The following is a 19045-nucleotide window of genomic DNA, read 5'->3' as shown; positions in this document are numbered from 1 at the left end:
ATAATATTACTAGAAAATAGTTGATGTTCTTGAACTATTCTTGTTTCAGTCCTCCACAGGAGAACATTATTCACCTTGTCTCTCTCCAATTTTTCATTTCACTATGGGGAGTGTGAAGAGAAAAGGCCATTGAAAAAGCCATATAAAACCTATGAGAATGCAATAAGCAGAACACAGCACTTTTAACATGGCAAAACTACCAGCTTAGGTAAAGGCTTGAACTCCAGCACCTCCTCAGGCAAAGACAGTCACAGTCTATACAATAGAGAAGAAGCAAAAGGAGTTTAGATCATAAATCTTCAAATCTACAAGCTTCGCTATTTGAATGTACGAGTAATTCAAGAGCCTGAACACCTTTAAAGAAGTCAGACAGAGCAGAAGTGCATCTGCCCTGTGGCAACAACAGCTCAATATTTTGACTCAGCTTGCTCATCTAGCAAAGTGGTCAAAAAAGGACAAGGTGGGTGATTTATCAATTCAGGTAATTCCATTAGTGTATACTTTTTCTTGTAGCCTTAAGATTGCTAGATTCTTGCCTAAACTCTGAAGTTTAAACATCAGCACTAGCTGATATTGCTGTCCAGTGCTGTACTGCAAGGCTGTAGGCGTGCCCTGCTCATTGTTTATTTGCTCCCCAGTTTCATTGAGCAAAATATTCCTCCTGGCAGTGACAGTGTCTGGTAGCACTCAGGAAAAAAAACAGTCATGTCCCAGCTACAGGCAAACATTCATTTCTGTAATACTCAAAGGGTCTGTTAGCAGCATTCTCAGCTGAAGCAGTGGCACTTCCTTCACACTGTGCCTCTTCTGTTGTTGTTGATAACACACCTTCATAGGAGGGAACACAGTCTGTAAGCTACAGGTCACAACGTGCTGGGTAAAGAATGGGCCACATCCAGGTGGAGACTTGGGAATGGTTTGGGATTAGGTGCTTCCAGACACTGAAATGATATCTCTGCATCCTTTCCAGGGCTAAACCCATCTATCCCTTCCATGCTTAAGCCAGGTAGAAGCAAGTGTGGCTTAAAGGAGATAGAAAGAACCTACGTCAGGTACTTCACATTCTTTGTGCCAGCATTCATCAGGGAGGCTGTGTCCTTTTCTGGCCCTTCTGTAAGCACAAAAAGGGGCTTACTAACTAGTGCTCTCAGTGCTTTTTCCATAACTTCTTTATTTACCCAGATGTCACTCCCATCTGCAAAAAGATCTTCATGTACAAGCAGTCCACTACCTTCTCCAATGGCTACACAGTTTTTCAGCTTTAATGTGCTGCCATCTGTTTTCAGAGCCAGGGTCTCACAAGTTTACTCTCCAGTCTTTCCCTCATAAGCTCCCTGTCTTTCTGCTCATAATGCAGAATCTTTGCAGCCAACAAGGGAAATGGAAATAATGTTGCCCTCATTGCTTCTTTCTTTCCATCCTTCAGTCCTCTGCTTTCTTCCATCTTTCAGTCTCTTCGCTCTCTCTGTATCTATGGGAGACGAAGAAAGGAAAAACAGAAGCAGTTGTACAAGTATTTCTTCATCTCAGCAGGAAGAAAACTGGAGTTAGAGGAAGAGACAGAGCTGGAGGAAAGAAAAATAGAGTAGAATCAGAGAAGAGGTAAAGCTGGAAAACTGAGAAAGCAAAAGAAACAAAAAAAAAGCAGTTATTACTATTATTTTATTTTGTATAAATTTGTTTTCATTTCAGTCTAAGTCAAAGGGATATCCTGAAACATGGAATTGGGAAGGTAATGAGGACCAGGGAATGGGAAGGCATTGAGACTGAGTACAAATCTCTGTCTTAAAAGCTTTTACTGTGATTCACACACCTATTGTTTATGCTTGTAACAAAATGTCTGCAGGAACACCAGTGAGGATCGTCAGGAGCATTGGAGAGGTCCTGCCCAGACTGAGAGCAGAGCAGCAGAAGACGTACTGTTGCAGATCCACAGCAATAAACAAATTTCTGGTTTGTCCTGTTTTTAAAACAGCTTCTGAATGATTAGTGGAGGAACAACAGTGTTGCGGGGGAAAGAGGGAGGGGTGGATGTTTTCCTTTTGACAATTAGATGTGAGCTGTTGAAAGCTGCTTTCATGGATGAATGCTTAGAGAGTAAGGATGTCTGGCAACTGATTTGTTTGATTAGTTTATTGTACACCACCATTTCACTCTCACTTACAGACGAAGCAAGCCTATTGCAGGAGTTTGACTTCGCAGTTGGCTGAGTTCTCTGCCAAAATCCCTTAGAACCACTGAAGTCTGAAAAGGACGTCAAGTAGGGCACAGACAAAGCTAGTGCAGTGAAGTAACCAAGCTAATCAGAAAATATCAATCTGGGTGCTTCACAGTCACATAGGGTCTGATTTGCCGGCAGCCTAGCATCTGTGGATTCCAGAGGGTCCCGAGTGCTCAGCTGTGCCCAAAATCAGGCCTACAAAATATTGGGAGGTTTTCTCCATCCTAAGGGTCTGTCTGGCTTCTGGTGGGGCAATCATGACATCCAGTGGGGAAACTACTGAATTACAGCGGTATTTTAGACGGAATACATTGCTGAGCCTCAAATTACAATCGAAGAATCAGATCCTGGAAGAAAAAATAGCTTTCTTGAGAAAGGTTCTGTGGTGTAGTGAGTAGCTCATGACTAAGTCTTGTGCTGTTCTCCTCCTGACTTCTGCAGTACCTAAAAGTGTTTTAAAGTGTCTCCTCTTGGTAAGGAGAGAACTACTTACTCTTTGGGGAGCTGTTGACAACAGCATGTCACTGAGATTAATACTCACATGGGATTCGTACTGCCACTAAAGGTTTTGTTTAATTGGTTTTGTCTTAAATCTGTCATTCTGTGATTTTTTTAGGGGGACAACTTAAGGCTTCTTATAATCCTTAACTTTCTATGAAATCCCAGTCATTTTAGCAGTTTCTCTCAACTCCATATTTTTGTCACGTGCCTCAGCGTTTGTTAGAGGACCAGGGCAGGAATCTTGAAGTTTAAACTGGATTAGATATTTATGGCATAAATAACTGGAAGCAGACAAAAGAAGTCACATGGAAAGGGCCACATAATCTCACAGAACTGAGGACATCTGCCTGTCTCCTACGATTTCATTCTGCAGCCAGAAGGCCCGGGATCTCAGCCCCTGTGAGGTGACCACGGACCAGCTGCTTCTAAAGATTACTGAGCTTTTTAATTTCTCTAGTAGGTAATCACGAGACCGAGGTGATTTGCTTTCAGACGTGTGCTTCGATACTTTAGTCATCGCCAGCTCGGCGCCAGACCGCTTCAGCGTGCCTTACACCTGGCACCCACCGAGGGCGGCAAGCCCCCGCGTCTCGCGGCGTGACGTGCCCCGACGCCTTTGATGATGTCAGCGATGCCACACATCAGTCTGTCACTGCGTGACCGCTGCAGCTGACCCGCTGGCCCGCTCCGGAGCGAGCCGACCCCCCGCCACCGGCTCGGGGCGGCGAACGGCCCGTAATGGACCGGCCCCGACCGACGCCACCGCTCCAGCGCCACCGCTCCAGCGCCACCTCACGCCGGCGGCCCGTGACGCGCCGTGACGTCACTCCCGGCGCGGTGGACCCGCCCCCTGCGACACCCCCTCGCTGTGGAGCCCGCCCTCTCGCCTCTGATTGGTCCCTGTCGCGAGAAGCTCCGCCCCCGCGCTGCCCCTCCCGGCACCGCCCACTCCGCCTCGCCCGGAGTCCTGCCGCCCGCTTCTCCCCGCCCCACGGGCCGGCTTGTCCAATTGAAAGAGGGAGGCGTTGACCGACGCTTCTGTCGCCCAGTGAGACGCAGAGTTAGTGCGGCGGGAGGGCCGGACGGACACCTCCCTCCGCAGGCGGCGGCGCTCCCCGACTGAAGGGGCTGGGGGCTGCGTCTTCCCCCGCCCCGCCGCGCCTCAGCGGGACCGGAGGCGGCCGCCGGCTGAACCCGGGCCGAGGGGCTCGGGGGCATCTTCCCGCCGCTCTCCGACCCCGTGGCGCCTCCTCTCCGCTCGGAGAAGAGTGGGGCGGCGGTGCCCCCTCCCCGGGCAGAGCCTGCGGGCCGCGCCCTGCCGCCGCCGCCACCCCTCCCCCCGGCCGGCCGGCCTCCCCGGCCCGCACTCCGTCTCCCCTCCCTCCGCAGCGTCGCCCAGCCGAGCCGGGAGAAGGGGAATGGGCGGTCCCGGCCCTTAGCCCCCGGCTGCGGCTGCTGCTCCTCCTCCCGGGTCCCAGCGTCTCGGTGGCCTCCGCCCGATGCTGGCGGAGCTGCCTGGGGTCTCGGCGGCGTCGTGAGCGCTCCTGCCGTCCCACAGCCGCCATGTCCGGCGTGGTGCGCACCCTGAGCCGCTGCCTGCTGCCGGCCGAGGCCACGGGCCGCGCCGGGGAGCAGCCGCGGCGGGAGGGCAAGGAGCGGAGCCGCGATGCGGAGAGAGAGGCGCGGCGGCGGAGCCGGGAGATCGACGCGATGCTGGCCCGGGAGAGGCGGGCCGTGCGCCGCCTGGTCAAGATCCTGCTGCTGGGCGCCGGAGAGAGCGGCAAGTCCACCTTCCTCAAGCAGATGCGGATCATTCACGGCCGTGAGTTCGACCAGAAGGCGCTGCTGGAGTTCCGGGCCACCATCTACGAGAATATCCTCAAGGTAAGGGGCGGCAGGGAGCCTGGGCCGAGGGGGGAGCGGCGGCTCCAGCCGCCGTCGCCCAGAGCAAGTCGAGGCGGCTGTGGGGATGGAGGCCGCCGCCGACACATCCCGCAGTTCTGGGAGTTTGGGCCGTGCCCAGAATCGCCGTCGGAAAAGGATGTGAGCTCGACCGGGCCGGCGGCGGCTGCTCCCCCGCACCTCTGGGGTGCACGCACTCCTCGCGGGGCGGGGGGAGGTGTCTCGGTGCAGGTGTTTCGGAAGGCATGTACCTTTTATGTGACTGCCTGGCGGGCTCCGAGGGTTTCCAGTGTTATCTATCAGAAGGCCTCGGTGAAAAAGGCTCAGCAGAAACTTCCCGGCAAAGGGAATTGAGAAAAGCTTTGTGGAAACGCAGAGGAAGGAGGATATAGGTGTGGCCTGTGTTCTGGAAAAAACATTACAGGAGCATCCTCGAACTCAGAACTGGAGAAACTTCAAAATTTGAAGAAATGAGGAGGAATTTCCGTGCCTCTTAAGTGCTCCATGTACCTGAAGGTGGAAAAAGAAATGAGCCCTCATAGATGTTGAGGCTGCGAGTGGTTGCTACGTGGTACATCTTTAGAACTGAGGGAGAGTAGGCCCTTGGAGTTGGGTAGTGCGGGATGTTGTCAAGCATAGTGTTGGAATGAAAGTAACTGTTTTGGTACCTTTGCAAAGAAGTTCTTGCTCAACATGTGTGTAGGCTTTGTAGTGCTGGCGGTATATTTCTCTATTGACTGGAGAATATAAAGGCTACTGGTAGAGTCTACAGTTAGAGCTTTAGCCTACAGACAATTAAGGAAAATTACCAGGGCCAAGTACTGCTTCTTTCTGGGAAAGAAGCGTCAATGGATGACCTATGCAGGTAGAAGTGAACATATTTCAGAAAATACCTGAAGGTCACTTACAATATTCTTAACTTTTCTTTAAAAGAACTGCTCCTTTCCTGCCTGTATTTTACTGTAGGACTGTCCCCATTCTTACATGGGCATGGATTTCTGAGGCTCTGGGAGATTTCGTAGAAAATTAAAGGAACATGAACTGTGCAAGTTAAGGGTAACAAAAGTTACTTCTAAATTTTCACAGTTGTTTTTAAATAGAAACTTTTTATGCACTGAGTAAGTGCACGCACACAATGAGTCTTGTTTTTAAGAATGCCACTGTTCCATTAAGGGCTCTTGCTCCTGTTGGTGAACAGGAAAATTGTCAACTAATTTTCTCAGCAGCTTGTTTTTCATAGTAGTTATGTGAGCTAAGAGAGTGTTATGAACTTTTCATCTGTACACCTAGAAATAATGAATCTTATTGTAGAGGTCTTAATGGTTATTTTGGTAGTGACAGTGATTTGGTACTGCTACAAAATTAAAGTAGCAAAGGCTTTTGAGGAAGCAAAATGTGAAAACAGAAAAAGTCTGACACTCCTTCCTCTTCAAGTTGTCTAAGCAATACTAGTTACGGTAAAATGTAATATTTAATGTATGCAGAAGGTATAGAGCTTTCAGCAGTAGAACTTGGTGTGCTTTGGAAAGGAAAATAATCATGTTGTAGGGGAGACACAATTTTGTACTTGAAATACTTGTCAGTTGAATGGCTTTGGGCAAATTTGCAGGAATAGAATCTAGGTCCTCAAGGTAGCAGTCAGGTGGTCTGATTTCAAGATCGTGGTTAACAACACTTTATGGATTGTTGACAGCTAGACACCTTTTTAAGCCTCCTAATAATCAAACTAAAACTTGGAAGTGGTTTTTCAAGTGAGTTATGATGGTTCAACAGATTGCCCTTTTGGCCTTGGGGCTCTTGGAGTGTTATGTTAGGCTATGCTTCTAGGGACATGGGCCACATCCGTCTGACTCTTCCTTCTCTTATTTCTCACGATGACAGGTGGCTCTTGCGTATAAGAATACAGTTTACTTTTCACCCATGGGTTTTGGGGAATGGCTTGGGAATGGTCACTATAAAAAAAGAGTAGGCAGAAGAAGGTAGAACAAACCAAAGGAGCTAATTGAGTTTTCTGGCGAGAAGTAGGTCTGAAATTGGAGTGCGGGGAGAAGGCGGTAGATGTTCTATTTGTGTTTTCCTCATCTGAAAGAACCCTGATAACATACTGATATTCTGCCGCAATCATCAAGAAGAAATTAAATACCAAGACACAATTTCCAGAGCTTTCAAAGCAGTGATGTCCATGCATTTATTTTAGGGTGTGTAATACATTCTTGTATTAAACTTTGTTTTGTGGATAACCATAAAATGTTTGAGGAAAACTGATTTTGCTTCTTTGATGATGAGAACTGTCAAGTGAGCCTGATTGCTTTTCTTTCTATAATAAATTATTTAGACTAAAGGTTCTTTTCACTTTTTCAGGAAAGTCGAAGACTAGAATGATCATCCATTAAGACTAAATGGAGTGGAGATCATCATGAATCTAACTTAAAAGAAAATATTATATGGATTTTATAATAAGATAGATGGACAAAGTGAAATCAAAATCATCCTATCAAATAGCACCTAAATCTGTTTGATATTGTGAAGTACAGCTGCAGCAACCTTAGCCCCTTTTTCCATAGTTTTCAGCATGGTCAAACATGAGTTAGAAATGCAGTGTAAATCTCTGGGATTAAATGGTCAATTTTCGTTTACCAACCATGACTAAACTTCTCTGTGAAGGAGGAGGATTACTACTCTCTCAATAGTGCTTGATAATTCTAAAGTGCTTATTGCAGTAGTATTTAGGCATTTTTTTACAGATTATGGAGAATGAACTGGTTCAGAGAACAGAACCTGAAACCTTGAAAAGTAAGTGCTAAGTATGAATTGATGTTAGTGTCAGCTTCCACTACAAGCTTTCAGCTTCTTGCTTTTCTGATATCTTCTTAATGCCAAGTTCTTTCCTTACCTTGTCCTCAGTTTCTCATCTCCCACTTCAGGAAACCCTAGTTAGAAACAAAATGCTGAAACAAAATAAATGTATGATACAGAATTTACTTTTCCATTTAGTACAGGTGATAGTTCAGGGCCTTGCTAGCTTTTTCTGGCATTTGTGGGATAGTCTTCAAATACATTAGTTTTGCCTTGGTTTAAGGTAAATAGTCATCGGTTAAATAGGGTTTTGCTTGTTAATCGAGGCTAAGTTTCAAAGTAACTTTTTGGAACTTCTTGATGATGGAAGTGAAAAGCAGTAGTGTTAATGTTCTGGTATGAGTACACAGGCTTCATGACTTTAGCACACCCACCTGGAAAGGGAAAGTGGATGGGACAGGGCTAGCTGCTGCAGCGTGAATTTTAAGGCGACTCTTGGATATAAAGAGACACTTGGAAAACTTTTGTGTACCTAAAGTTTCAAATATAATAAATGGCTGATGGTATTACAGGAGTGTTTTGATGCCTTCCAACTGTAGCTGAAGGAATCTTTTGATACTTTCCAAAACAGATGGGTTGGTCTTGTTACTCGGTTACTTCGATAACAGTTAAGGAAGTTAGATACTTGATAAATCATGGTTCTGATGTTCCTTGTCTAATTATGTATTTTTGTTTCAAGTATGAGAATATCAAGCTGCTTGAAAAAACCCAGTTTAACTGCATAAGAAAATAATTAAAGTAACTTACAAGCACCAGAGTGGTACTTGCACCAGCTTGTTTGGGAGATTTCAATCTGAGGAGAGGAAAAAATCAGCTTTCAAAAGCCTGAAGTATGATGTGCTGATTTTTTGATTATTATTTTTTTGGGAATGTTAGTTTCCATGTTGAAAATGAGAAGGCCGGCTCAAGGTTTCAATACATATGTGAGTGTTTTCTTGTTGTCTGTGGTCTCAATTGATGATTGACTAAAGAATTGGAAAGCCTGGAGGTGCAGAGGAAAGGATTACTTAGAGCTTTATGGGCTCTTGAGGGAGGTAAAAAACAACCGAAGATTTTTAACACAAAAACTCTTTGAGGATCTATCTTGAGGACTTATTGAGTGCAGTTGCAATATAGGCAGGCATACCTGAGAGCATTTCTCCTTGACAATTTGAGTGTGAGTGACAGTAAAGCAGACAAAAGGAGTAGGCTGTGCTGAAATTCATTTTAAGAACAGCTTTGGAGTTCTGCAGCCAATACTAAACCTAGACTGCTGCTGCTGTTTTGTCACAGGTACTCTGATACCTTGAGTGGACTTATGTTGTGTTTATGGTCTCTGACTACATGGTAGTTGTACCTTATGTTGTTGAAAAACAAACCAAAAAAACTGGTTTGCAACTTGCAGGTTTCAGATACAAACAGTGTGAAGTAGGAAAGGAATATTCCCCAATTTAGGTGGGAGCTACACTTTAAGTGATAGAGTTACATAGCCATTTGTAACGCGAACATATTTCTTCTAAGAGCCTACAAATGAAGGGGGAATACACTGTCCCATAATGTGAATTCTGATTACTCTTTAAATTGACTTGATGCCACTTTCCCCTGAGTTTACACAGAAATGAATTTGGTAACCTTTTAGGAGATCATGATAGTGACACAGCCTGGTACTTCAGAGTTGGGATCTAGCTGTACTTGAGTAGTTGATCGCAGAACAGTGTCAATCTCATTTCTGCAGAGACAGCTGCTTTTGAAAGGAATGTCAACGAGAATACTCTGTGGAACTGTGGCTAATGAGGAGCTTTTCCATTAAACTTAACATAAAAGTGCTAAAGTTCCGTGATAGAACTGGTATTTAAATCTGATTATCTTTGCTTTGTGCTTTTATGGTGTAAGAAAAGAAAAAAACAGACCCTTTATGGGTCTTGTTAGTCATCCTGTTCCAGGTTCACTTAATCAGTTAAACTCTTAATAACTTCCAGTTGATGTCTTTTCTGTGTCTTAAATATAAAGTCTGTCAGCTCTGGTGGTCTCTTTGCATTTGGGATGTGTCTTGGTTGCGCTAGGAGAGAGCAATCTGTCACCATCATGGTGGAGAGTGGAAGAGGAGTCAATAGCAAGAGATAAATATTCATTGTTGTTCCAAAATAGAGCTTACAATGCTCTTGTGATGTAGTCATTAGTATTGCAGAACATGAGTTAGTCCCTGGAGACTCTAGACACATACTTTGATGTTTTCCAGACAAAAGTTTAGACACTTGAGTGACTAAATTGGGAGCCTACATTATATTCAGTTGGTTGCATATACATATATTTTTATAATTAACTTGGAAGCAGTAGGGGCAAAATGTGCTACTAACAATGTTTACAGGAAAACTTTGGAGCACATTAGTACACGTTGTTTGAAAAAGTAAGTTCAAGACAAATTACAACAAGAGATAAATGTAGAAGGAATCAGAAGCTGTAGAGTTTCCAAATGAGTTTCCTTCACTTGCATGAGGTTTTTTCACCCTTGCAGTGGTGAGGAACTGGTCTTATTCAAGCGTTGAAGAGCCCTTCCTCTGTACCCTTCCCTTCTGTTTAAGCGCATCTGCAGGGTCCTGTGACAGTATATTTATAAAGACAGCATGGCAGGGTCTCTACTAACCTGATTGGCATACTTTTGGAGCTCTAAATACTGCTTCAACTTCATTGAAAGCATGAAGTAATTACAAACTAGATATTCATGTGATGGTCTCAAGGAAAGGAGAAACATGGTAACGTAATTGTGAAAGCATTAGCTCAGAACTTTTTTTTAAGGTCCTGCACCAGTCATCACCTCTGAGGTCATCATCTCTCTACTTGCCTAGTTGCAAGCAAAGCTTGTGGTGAGAGTGTTTTGATTCTGCTGCATTTGTCGTCATTTTGCTGGATTCAGTCAAAGACAAGGACTCTTTTCAGAGTTTCCAGACAGACATCACTGCTGCTCCCAATTCAGGGATTCGGTGGCTAATCCAAATGTTTCTTAATGTTTGTATTCCTGTGGACTAAGTAATTACACTTCCCCTTTGTTCTCACTTTTTATTTGTATGTTGGGCTGGAAGGTAGGTCATCTCTACTGTTTACCCTGCTCTCACCTGGGTGGTACTGGAATATGTGAATGGTGAAAATAAAATGCATAACTGGTGAGCCTTTTTGTTGTCTGACTGGGTTAACTGGTGCTGCTCCCCTACCCCTGTGTCTGTCTCACCTTTCAGCAAACTAATATAGGTGGTGGAAACTACTTTTATATAAATGACAATGTCTTTAGTGATGTTGGCTCACCAGATTGGCTTGTGAGCCCGGATAAATGACAAACCTATCAGACAGGGGAAGGCGGAACTACCCAACCAGCAGAGGTGATACCTAGTTGCTGGACTGACTGCTCTGTAATGTGAAATCTATCCTTAATGACAATGGGATCTTGGCTGCTACTTGTCTGTAACCTTCCAAGGACATAGATCAAATTCAAACACCCTTAATGCTTTTATGATACTATATTGTGAAAGTATGATTGTCTTGCTGTTACTTTGTTAGTAGTAGATCACCTTCTTCCCAGTGTTCCAGATGGCAATTTGAAGTGCATGCAACTCGGTTTGCAAACACTGCCAACTTTATTTTTAAGAGTTAGATTTGAAAACTTCTTTTTTAGAAGGTTGAGACATTTTCTAAAAATACATGTAGGTTACATTTTATCATCTTTCTTTACTTGCCAGGAAGCACTGCTGCTGAAAGTCCAGTCCCATCTATGGCTGTGGGATTCAGATTTCTGTCTCTTGTATTGGCACCAGGGATTACAGAGCTGTTGCGGGTGGGAGAGGTTGCTACAGTAGCTGGACCTGTGTTCATATAGCTGCATCACTTCGTACTCTTCCACTGGCACAAAGGATGTATTAGAAATATCTTTGCCAAGGTGGGAGCACCCCTTTGGCATTAGCCTAGGTTTATATTTGTCTCTATGAACTGTGATCCCCAGACTTTACCAGTTCCTTGCCAACATCAGTGAAGAAAAGCACACAGTAAGAAATACATTTGAATTTTCCTGTTGCCTGCAATGTTCACATTGGGCTACAGCCGTAAGAGAAGACAGCATTGCCTGTAGCTGTGACTTGGAGTCCACTGATAAGTATTCAGCAGTGATCAGCATTTCTCTCACAACAACAATTTATTTTTCTAGAATTGGAGATCTAGAGCCTTCATATGATGCTGAGCAGTGTATCAATGGTAAAGGTTTTAAAAGAAGCTGCTGCAGTATTTCACTTGTAGTGGCTACTCTGTTGTCTGTGGTCTCCTACCCAGTAGTAGTTCCTTAAAATTATTTTGAGGAAATGAACTCTAGGAGACTTTTCTATTTGTATACAAGCTCTAAGTAGTTTTGCAAGCTCTTTTTAGACACTTCACTATAATAGTCAAATCTTTGGATCACTTGACTGATGGTTTGTGTGTGGAAGAACTTGCTCTTGCTTATGAGCAAGTGCCTCCCAAATCTGTTGTTACCATTGTGCATTTGGTGTTTAACTGAGGAGTCGGCCCCTCAGTTGGGCCAACTGGCAAAAAAATGTGAGGTTTTAAGGGTAGTGCATCCTTCAAGTACTGGAGTATGTGAATAATTTAAAACGTGAACATGGTGCTTTATGTAGTAGTGTAACTACTGATGTAAGATGTTCTTAAATCAAGCTGCTCTTTAAATACTGCAACAGTTCTCATGTATTGGCAAGCATTGATGGTGTCAAGTGACATTAGCTGGTGATAACCTTTTTAATAATGCCCACAACATCATTTAATTATTACTTAAAAATTAAAGACAACTTGCATGTTTTTGAAGCTAGAACACTTTGAAAAGTGAAGGAGACAAAATATATTTGAGACAATCCTAGTAATTTGTGCAAATGCTCACAAAACCTTCACGCCCCTGGTGAGTAGCAAACATTCTGCTTAGTGCCTGACAGCTGTGCTCTGTCAGGCCAAGGATCAAGCACTTTCTCTGACATGAAAGAAACCAACTCAAAAAAAAGGAGTACGTGGACAAGGCAATGTGATACTTTGGTATACTCTTCCAGTTATTGGCAACCCTTGGTTTTGGAAACCTCTTGAGCCAGGACTTGCATCAGGAATGTAATCAAATAGTCCTTCTTAGACCTTTCTTCCATCAGTTAGTCTTCATTGCTTTTTGAGTTCATTTATACATTTGGCCAGCATCCTGTGTTAATGAGTTTGTCTCACTGAGGGGATGTAAAACCTCTTTTAGTTTGAACTTCTGTTTGATAACTTTTGTTGTACCACTCATACGTTTAGCAAGGAGTGGGAAAAGAATCATCTTTTTCTATTCCCTTTCTCCAAGGCTTGCAATTTCTGTAGATTTCTGATATACCGTGATGTTGTCATCTTTTATTTTTAAGTTGTGGATTTCTAGGTCTGTTTAGTGTGATCCTCTGTGTATGATATTTCATGAGTTATATTACATGTCTCCCTCTTAGTATTATTTCTACTCTGTCTCCATTCAGGTTTTGTGCGTGACAGGGATTTATACAGGGACTTGAATATTCTAAAAGGTATTAGGAAAGGAATGGAGCAGAGAACTTCCTATTTTTCCTCCTTGACTGGTGCTTCCGGTATGCTGTTCTTTTGCAGTTTTGTAATGCCTCACACTGTCCTTGTCTGTGACCTGTAATTCCCCAATACTTACTCTATGTCCTGCTTTGATTGCAATATAAAAACTTTAGATCAATTGAACTGTTCAGAAGTTTATTTCGTATCAGAAATTGTTGCCACATTTTTTCCATTTTCCAAATTTGAAAAATGAGTGATAACTGGCAGTATTCAGTCCTTTCAATGAAAGAGTGATGGACATCTTCTGTAGTAGCAGAAAATCAGACAAACTATCATTGCAGTATTGGGAAGATTGACTGTGAAATGAGCACTGCCATGAAAATAGTCTGGTCTTACCTTCTTTGTTAGAGCTCGGGGGGGGAGTACTGTACATGTACTAAGACCTGGAGGCTTGTGTTTCTGCTTTGTTTTTTTTTCTCATTTGTACCAAAGGTGTCTGAGTCCCAATTCAATATTTATAAATATACTATATTATTAAATACATTAAACTCTTCTTTCTATAATAAATTACAATTCTAGTAATTTTAAAACAAACTTTTGTTTTCTTAAATGAAACCTTTACTTGTGGGCATCAACACTATGTGTAGACTCCTACAGTTAATAGTACCACTCTAGCTATCTCTCATTATCATCTTTTTGGAGAAGTATGGAGAGTGGTGTGAATGTGCTTCCAGAAAGAATAAACTTTTCCTATGGTGACTTGTTTTGCAGAGCAATGGGGGAAGGATTATCAAATGCTCATTGTGGTCACAAAAATAGTGTTACCGGTAACTCCGGAATATGAGAATGGCAATACATGGGATCTAAATCTGGCGATTGCTCTGTTTCTCCTCATCTTTCAGACATCTGCTTGTAGCATTTATAGAACTTCTGCAGAGATGGAGAATACTAAGCTTAAATTCACTGGAGATCTTGCTGAGTCACAAATACTTTTAACTGCCAAGAGCTGGGGGGAGGAAACATCAATTATTTTGCTCTTTCTTAAAGTTTTTACTCTTGATGCATTTTAGATGTGTATCTCAAAGCTGATGTGTTCTATGAATTCTGGCTTTTTTTCTGTTCCTGTGGATAGGACTATATTCCTGCTAATCCAGTTCCTATTTTTAATATTCTTAATTTAATGTTTAAGATGGACCTTCTGTGTGTCTCTATATACTTCTCTCAGTGCTAATGCTGATGCCTCTACATCTGAATCTGTCGCTTGTCCCAGTTCGGGCTCTATATGTGATTTGATGGCAGCCCTTTCTTTCTAAAGCAGTCAGAGGAAGATGTTGATGCTCTCTGTTTTCTATAGGTGACTTGACAGTAGTTTTGTGTTTGCATAGGGTCTGTGAGGTCTAAGTTTAGTTCTCTCTCTTGCATTTCAAACCTGCATTTCCAAGGACCAACAGACAGCAGATAAGTGACTATTCTGGGACTGGAGTAGTCTATATGCCCTCGTTTGAAGCTCTTATGTGTTTTTCTCTAAACAAATGATGAAACTCCTTAACAACAGTCTCTGGAGATGCACCCTAACCTCAGGGGAGTGGGAAAAGGCAGAGCGGCAGCGTGGGGAGATGCACTGAGACTGAGGTCCCGGTGCCGCTTTGTCCCCGCAGACCTGCCGAGCCTCAGAAGGAACTGCGGTAGCTGTGAGGTAGGTAAGGGTTAAACCAGCCCGAGAGCTGTAAGATGGAAAAGCCGGAGCTGGCTGGGGGAGATGGTTGCTGAGAGCTGGAGCCGAAGCAGGTGAAAGGTCAGAGCTGGCCTGTGTGGGCTGGGAGCTCCGGGCCCTATGGAGAGATGGCAAGCACCGATTAACTGTTTCTGTTCATAAACACTTCTCACTGAACCGAAACAAGCCTAGTATTGAATACCTAGAAGTAACATCCTGCTAGCCGTAGTTACCACAATGCTCTGGAAAAAATGAGTCTCCAGTTCTCAGCTCAGGGTAGGGGGGAGCAGACACTGGCTTTGAATTGCAGTTGGGAGAATGTTCAGTGCAAGTGATGAGTTTGCAAAAGTGCCTAAGCTCGTGAGACTAATCTGCAGTTCAGAGACAGAACCTTATAAGTGGGAGTTTTTAGCTTCATGCTTACATTTGTTACCACCGTAGGAGTACTGCAGATCTAAAGACTTCGTTAACAAAGGGATAAACTTTGTAACTAGGAATGAGAGTTGGCTTTTGGTTTGTATGACAGTTACTAAATAGTTATGTCTGGAATTTTAAGCATCACTTCACAAATATATTCAGTTTTAGTCTTTTCACAGTATTGAGGAGTTATAAAAACCAGAATATAAAGAAACTAACAAACACCAGAGAATCATAAATATTTACATTTTTTGAAAACTGAACTTCAGGAACACTGTAGCATAGCGACAACTGCTATGCTTCACTTTTCACAATAGGAACTCAACACTCAGACCAAGTTATTTCTCACTTCCCTCTCAAATCTTAATTTCCATTGGGAAAATTACTGTTCTTGTTGTGTGATGCTGTTAAAGGACTGGAGAGGTGAAAGGTTCAAGTGTTAAGAAAATATATGTGCAGTCCTGATAGCTTAAAGTATGCAAAAAAGAAATCAGTCTGGTAGTGTGAAGGTTCATGTGAATAGCTGTGGAAACAGGATTTCAAGTTTGTTTTTTAATTTATTTACTTTCACAATTGTAAAACTGACAGATGAACACAATGCGAAAATATAACGCACAGATTTTTACTTGTGAATTAGATGGTACTAAGCCACCATTAACAGATATATCCATTATTAAAATGGTGCCTGCTATTGAGAAATGACTTTTGGTCATCTGAAGCTATTTACGTGTAGTTAGAGTCAAGACTGAAGTTTCGAAGTTAAAGTCATGTGTTTGGCTCATAGCCATGAATATGAAACGAAGTTGCCCTAAAAACTGCGAAGTGTGAAATTAAGCAGTCTCAGTAATCCTGAGTTAAATTTGAGAAGTAGATCACTTTCAGATTTTTTTCCAGAATTAGAGCACTAAAACCCAACTGTCGTGACTTCTTAGCAAGTGTGTGTCAAGTTCAAAAAAGTAAACAGATGCTGATGGAGAACTACAATTGTTTTACTGAGCTTAGTAGCTTGAAATCCATGCAGTGTCTTCAGTCCTCATGGAGCTGGGCTTCCCTGCTGGAGGTTACCATTTAGGTGAAAGTCTCTTAATGGAAGATACTAATTTACAGCAAATTTTCAATAAGGCTATGAAGTTGAATAGCTGTGTTGTATAGCATACAAATAGATTGTGTCAAAATCATGCCTTATAGCAACATGCTTTTTTTGATCTTGCAGGTTTGGTACTGCTGTCTTTTTTACCTAAATGTTTAACTAGTAAGTGGATGCACACAGCACTGGAAATTACTAAATTTACTCTATTTTGGATGCTTAGTGCACTTTGCTTCACCAGAATACATAGCACTTAAATGTTGTTCTGATCTCCTAATGCTTGAAAGAGCTATTATGTCCTTTTTGGTACCTAAAACCCAAATGCAAAGAAAAATATGAAAGATCGGTGTTACAGGTGTGTTGTTTATTTTAAAACCACAGTTATGGGGATTATACAGTTGTTCCCAGACACTTCTGTTATGTATTTGATGTTTACTTTTATTATCTTTCGGTAGTGTTACTTGTTGCCACTAGCTGTTGCTGCTAGTATTTTTCCACCTGGAGAAATATATTGTGGCTAAGTTGCTTACACAAGCAAGCTCTATCTTATTTTTGTTGGAGATGTTGCAATAAACAATGTTGGTCTTACCAGGATAGTGTCAAAAAAAAAAAAAAAAAGAGCAAGCTTCCAGTACCTCTGAGTTCTTGTTCTTTTACACTTTAATCTTTTTATCACTGACTTTCTTATCTGAATCATTCTTTAGGGCTGCAGGGTTCTGGTTGATGCACGGGACAAGCTGGGGATCCCTTGGCAGTACACCGAGAATGAGAAGCATGGAATGTTTTTGATGGCTTTTGAAAACAAAGCTGGAATGCCCATAGAGCCTTCCACCTTCCAGCTATACGTACCTGCACTGGGTGCTCTGTGGAGGGATTCAGGAATCAAGGAAGCCTTCAGCCGTCGGAGCGAGTATCAGCTGGTGAGTACATCCATCTTTGTGGTAGGCAGAAAAGGTTCACTTCTGTATAAACCTCTCTGTGGTTGAAACATTACTTGTTACGTGCAAGATTCAGCCCTCATATGAGCTGTTTGTAGTAATGCTGTAAATCTGAGCACTTCAGCAGCAGAAACAAGTGGTAATTGGAGCCAAACTTGAAAAACTACATGGCAGTAAGAGGGAGTGGAAAAGTGCACATGACTGGATAAACTGGAAGAGCAAGAGGCACCAAAAAAGGCAGGAATTGGTTGAACTAAAAATATTTTAGCAGCTCAGTAGGTCTGTTCATAGTAGGTCACTGATGAAGGCACACTTAATTTGTAACTTTCCAGTCCTGCCAGCTTGCAGTATATTGATACTGGCAAACTGTTCCTGCATGCAGATCTTTTGAAGTGAATGCAACACCCATTCCGGCTGCTGCTCTTTGACTGTTTCTTTTCATCCTGACGTCTGCAAGTGAAATTTGGATAAGCAACTGAAAGATGACAGTGAGCATAAAAATGTGCTATCTTCTTTGCTTTCTTATTAGGTTTTCATGCTCTTGTGCAAAAATAGCTGCACTTCTGGTATGGAATATGTTTCTGACAGCTGTGCATAATCTTCTTCTTTTCCTTTCTATGTACAAAATGGAGATGCTCCCCCCCAAACACCCCTCTCTTTCTTCCCTGTTAAGTAAAACAAGGTACTGATCCATGTAGCCTGGTGCCACAGTTACTAGTTCTTGGAAAATTATATGGGGCAGTTTCCTAATTGTTCTAATAAATGTATATTTATGATTTGTACAGTATTAGTTACTCTACTTGCAGATTGAAGCGTTCTTAGTTTGGGGTGTTCTGTCCCCAAACTGCATTCAGCTTTTCTTTTAAAATGAAAAAAGGGAAAAAAGGAAGAAGGAAAAAAACGCTTGATGTAGCCAAAGGAAAATGAGAGAAATTAACTAGTAAAATTCTCAATGTTTGTTTCCTCATACTGTTCCTCTATATGGGTTCTCTAGTGTCTAATACTGTAGTTAAATTCATATTGCAGCCCTTAGGTACTCATCTGTCTCCACTAATAAGATGCCTTGTTGAAATCTGTCTCCAAAGTGTCTTCAGACTGCTAAATGCCTAAAGAATAAATAGAATGTCTAGGTAAAACTGTAACAGGATGGTCTTAGAAACCTCATTTCCTTAGGCTAAAAATGTAACAATGTCCATGTTACAGCACTGGGATTGGGGGGAGGGTGTACAGGGGGAAGAGAATATAGATTAATTGTTCCTTAATTCCTATAATCTATAGACACAGACTAAGATTTTTGCTGTTCTAAGCCTTGTTAAAACATAGAAAGATAGTTCATGCCACAGGATACTTGAATTTAACATGAGAAACTCCCCTTATCCAGTATAGTAAGCAATAATTGGTTTGGTTGGATTTGTTTTTTCTGGGAAATGCTATGATCAAGCATAGCTTTTGTTTTAAGAGGAAGATTCAGATTGGGATCATGTGGGAGGTTCATTCCTGTACTGGTTAGCAATAAAATTGCATCAAATGGGAAAAAAGAAGTGCAGTTTGTTGAATAAATAGCATTCCAAGACTAGTAGACCTACCTCTGCATTCTCTGGCTTTGAGGATTAAACAGGAAATACCAAAATATAGAAAAAGCCCACAAAACTCAAGCATACAGACATGCAAGTGGTCATTTAATATGCTGTCATCTTCAACATCATGGTATAGTTTTATCATGCATCTTTTTGAATGGCATTCACATAACCTGTTTGTTACCAGGGCAACAGGAACTGCTGCAGGCACCAGAACTGTTAACTTGTCAAGGGTGCAATGATGTGGTGTGTTACAGAAATACTCAGTCCTGTTGCAGGCATCTGTGG

The 19045-nt window shown here is 42.5% G+C and overlaps 1 protein-coding gene across 2 annotated transcripts in view; it reads left to right on the top strand.

Moving 5' to 3' along the window:
- Positions 1–3799: 3799 nt before the first annotated feature.
- Positions 3800–19045, top strand: part of GNA12 (G protein subunit alpha 12) — a 58803-nt gene continuing 43557 nt past the window's right edge. The window contains exons 1-2 of one of the 2 annotated variants that reach the window (XM_061992077.1): positions 3800–4606; positions 16947–17162. In XM_061992077.1, coding sequence (XP_061848061.1) covers positions 4286–4606; positions 16947–17162 — 537 coding nt within the window. In that variant the 5' untranslated portion in view covers positions 3800–4285. The remainder of the gene's footprint in view (positions 4607–16946; positions 17163–19045) is intronic. The other variant, XM_061992076.1, reaches the window with a different exon arrangement.

This window comes from Colius striatus, chromosome 3, assembly GCF_028858725.1.
Source record: "Colius striatus isolate bColStr4 chromosome 3, bColStr4.1.hap1, whole genome shotgun sequence".
Taxonomy (NCBI): Eukaryota; Metazoa; Chordata; class Aves; order Coliiformes; family Coliidae; genus Colius; species Colius striatus.
The sequence above is the reverse complement of the archived record's forward strand: the minus strand, read 5'-3'. Positions and strand labels throughout refer to the sequence as shown.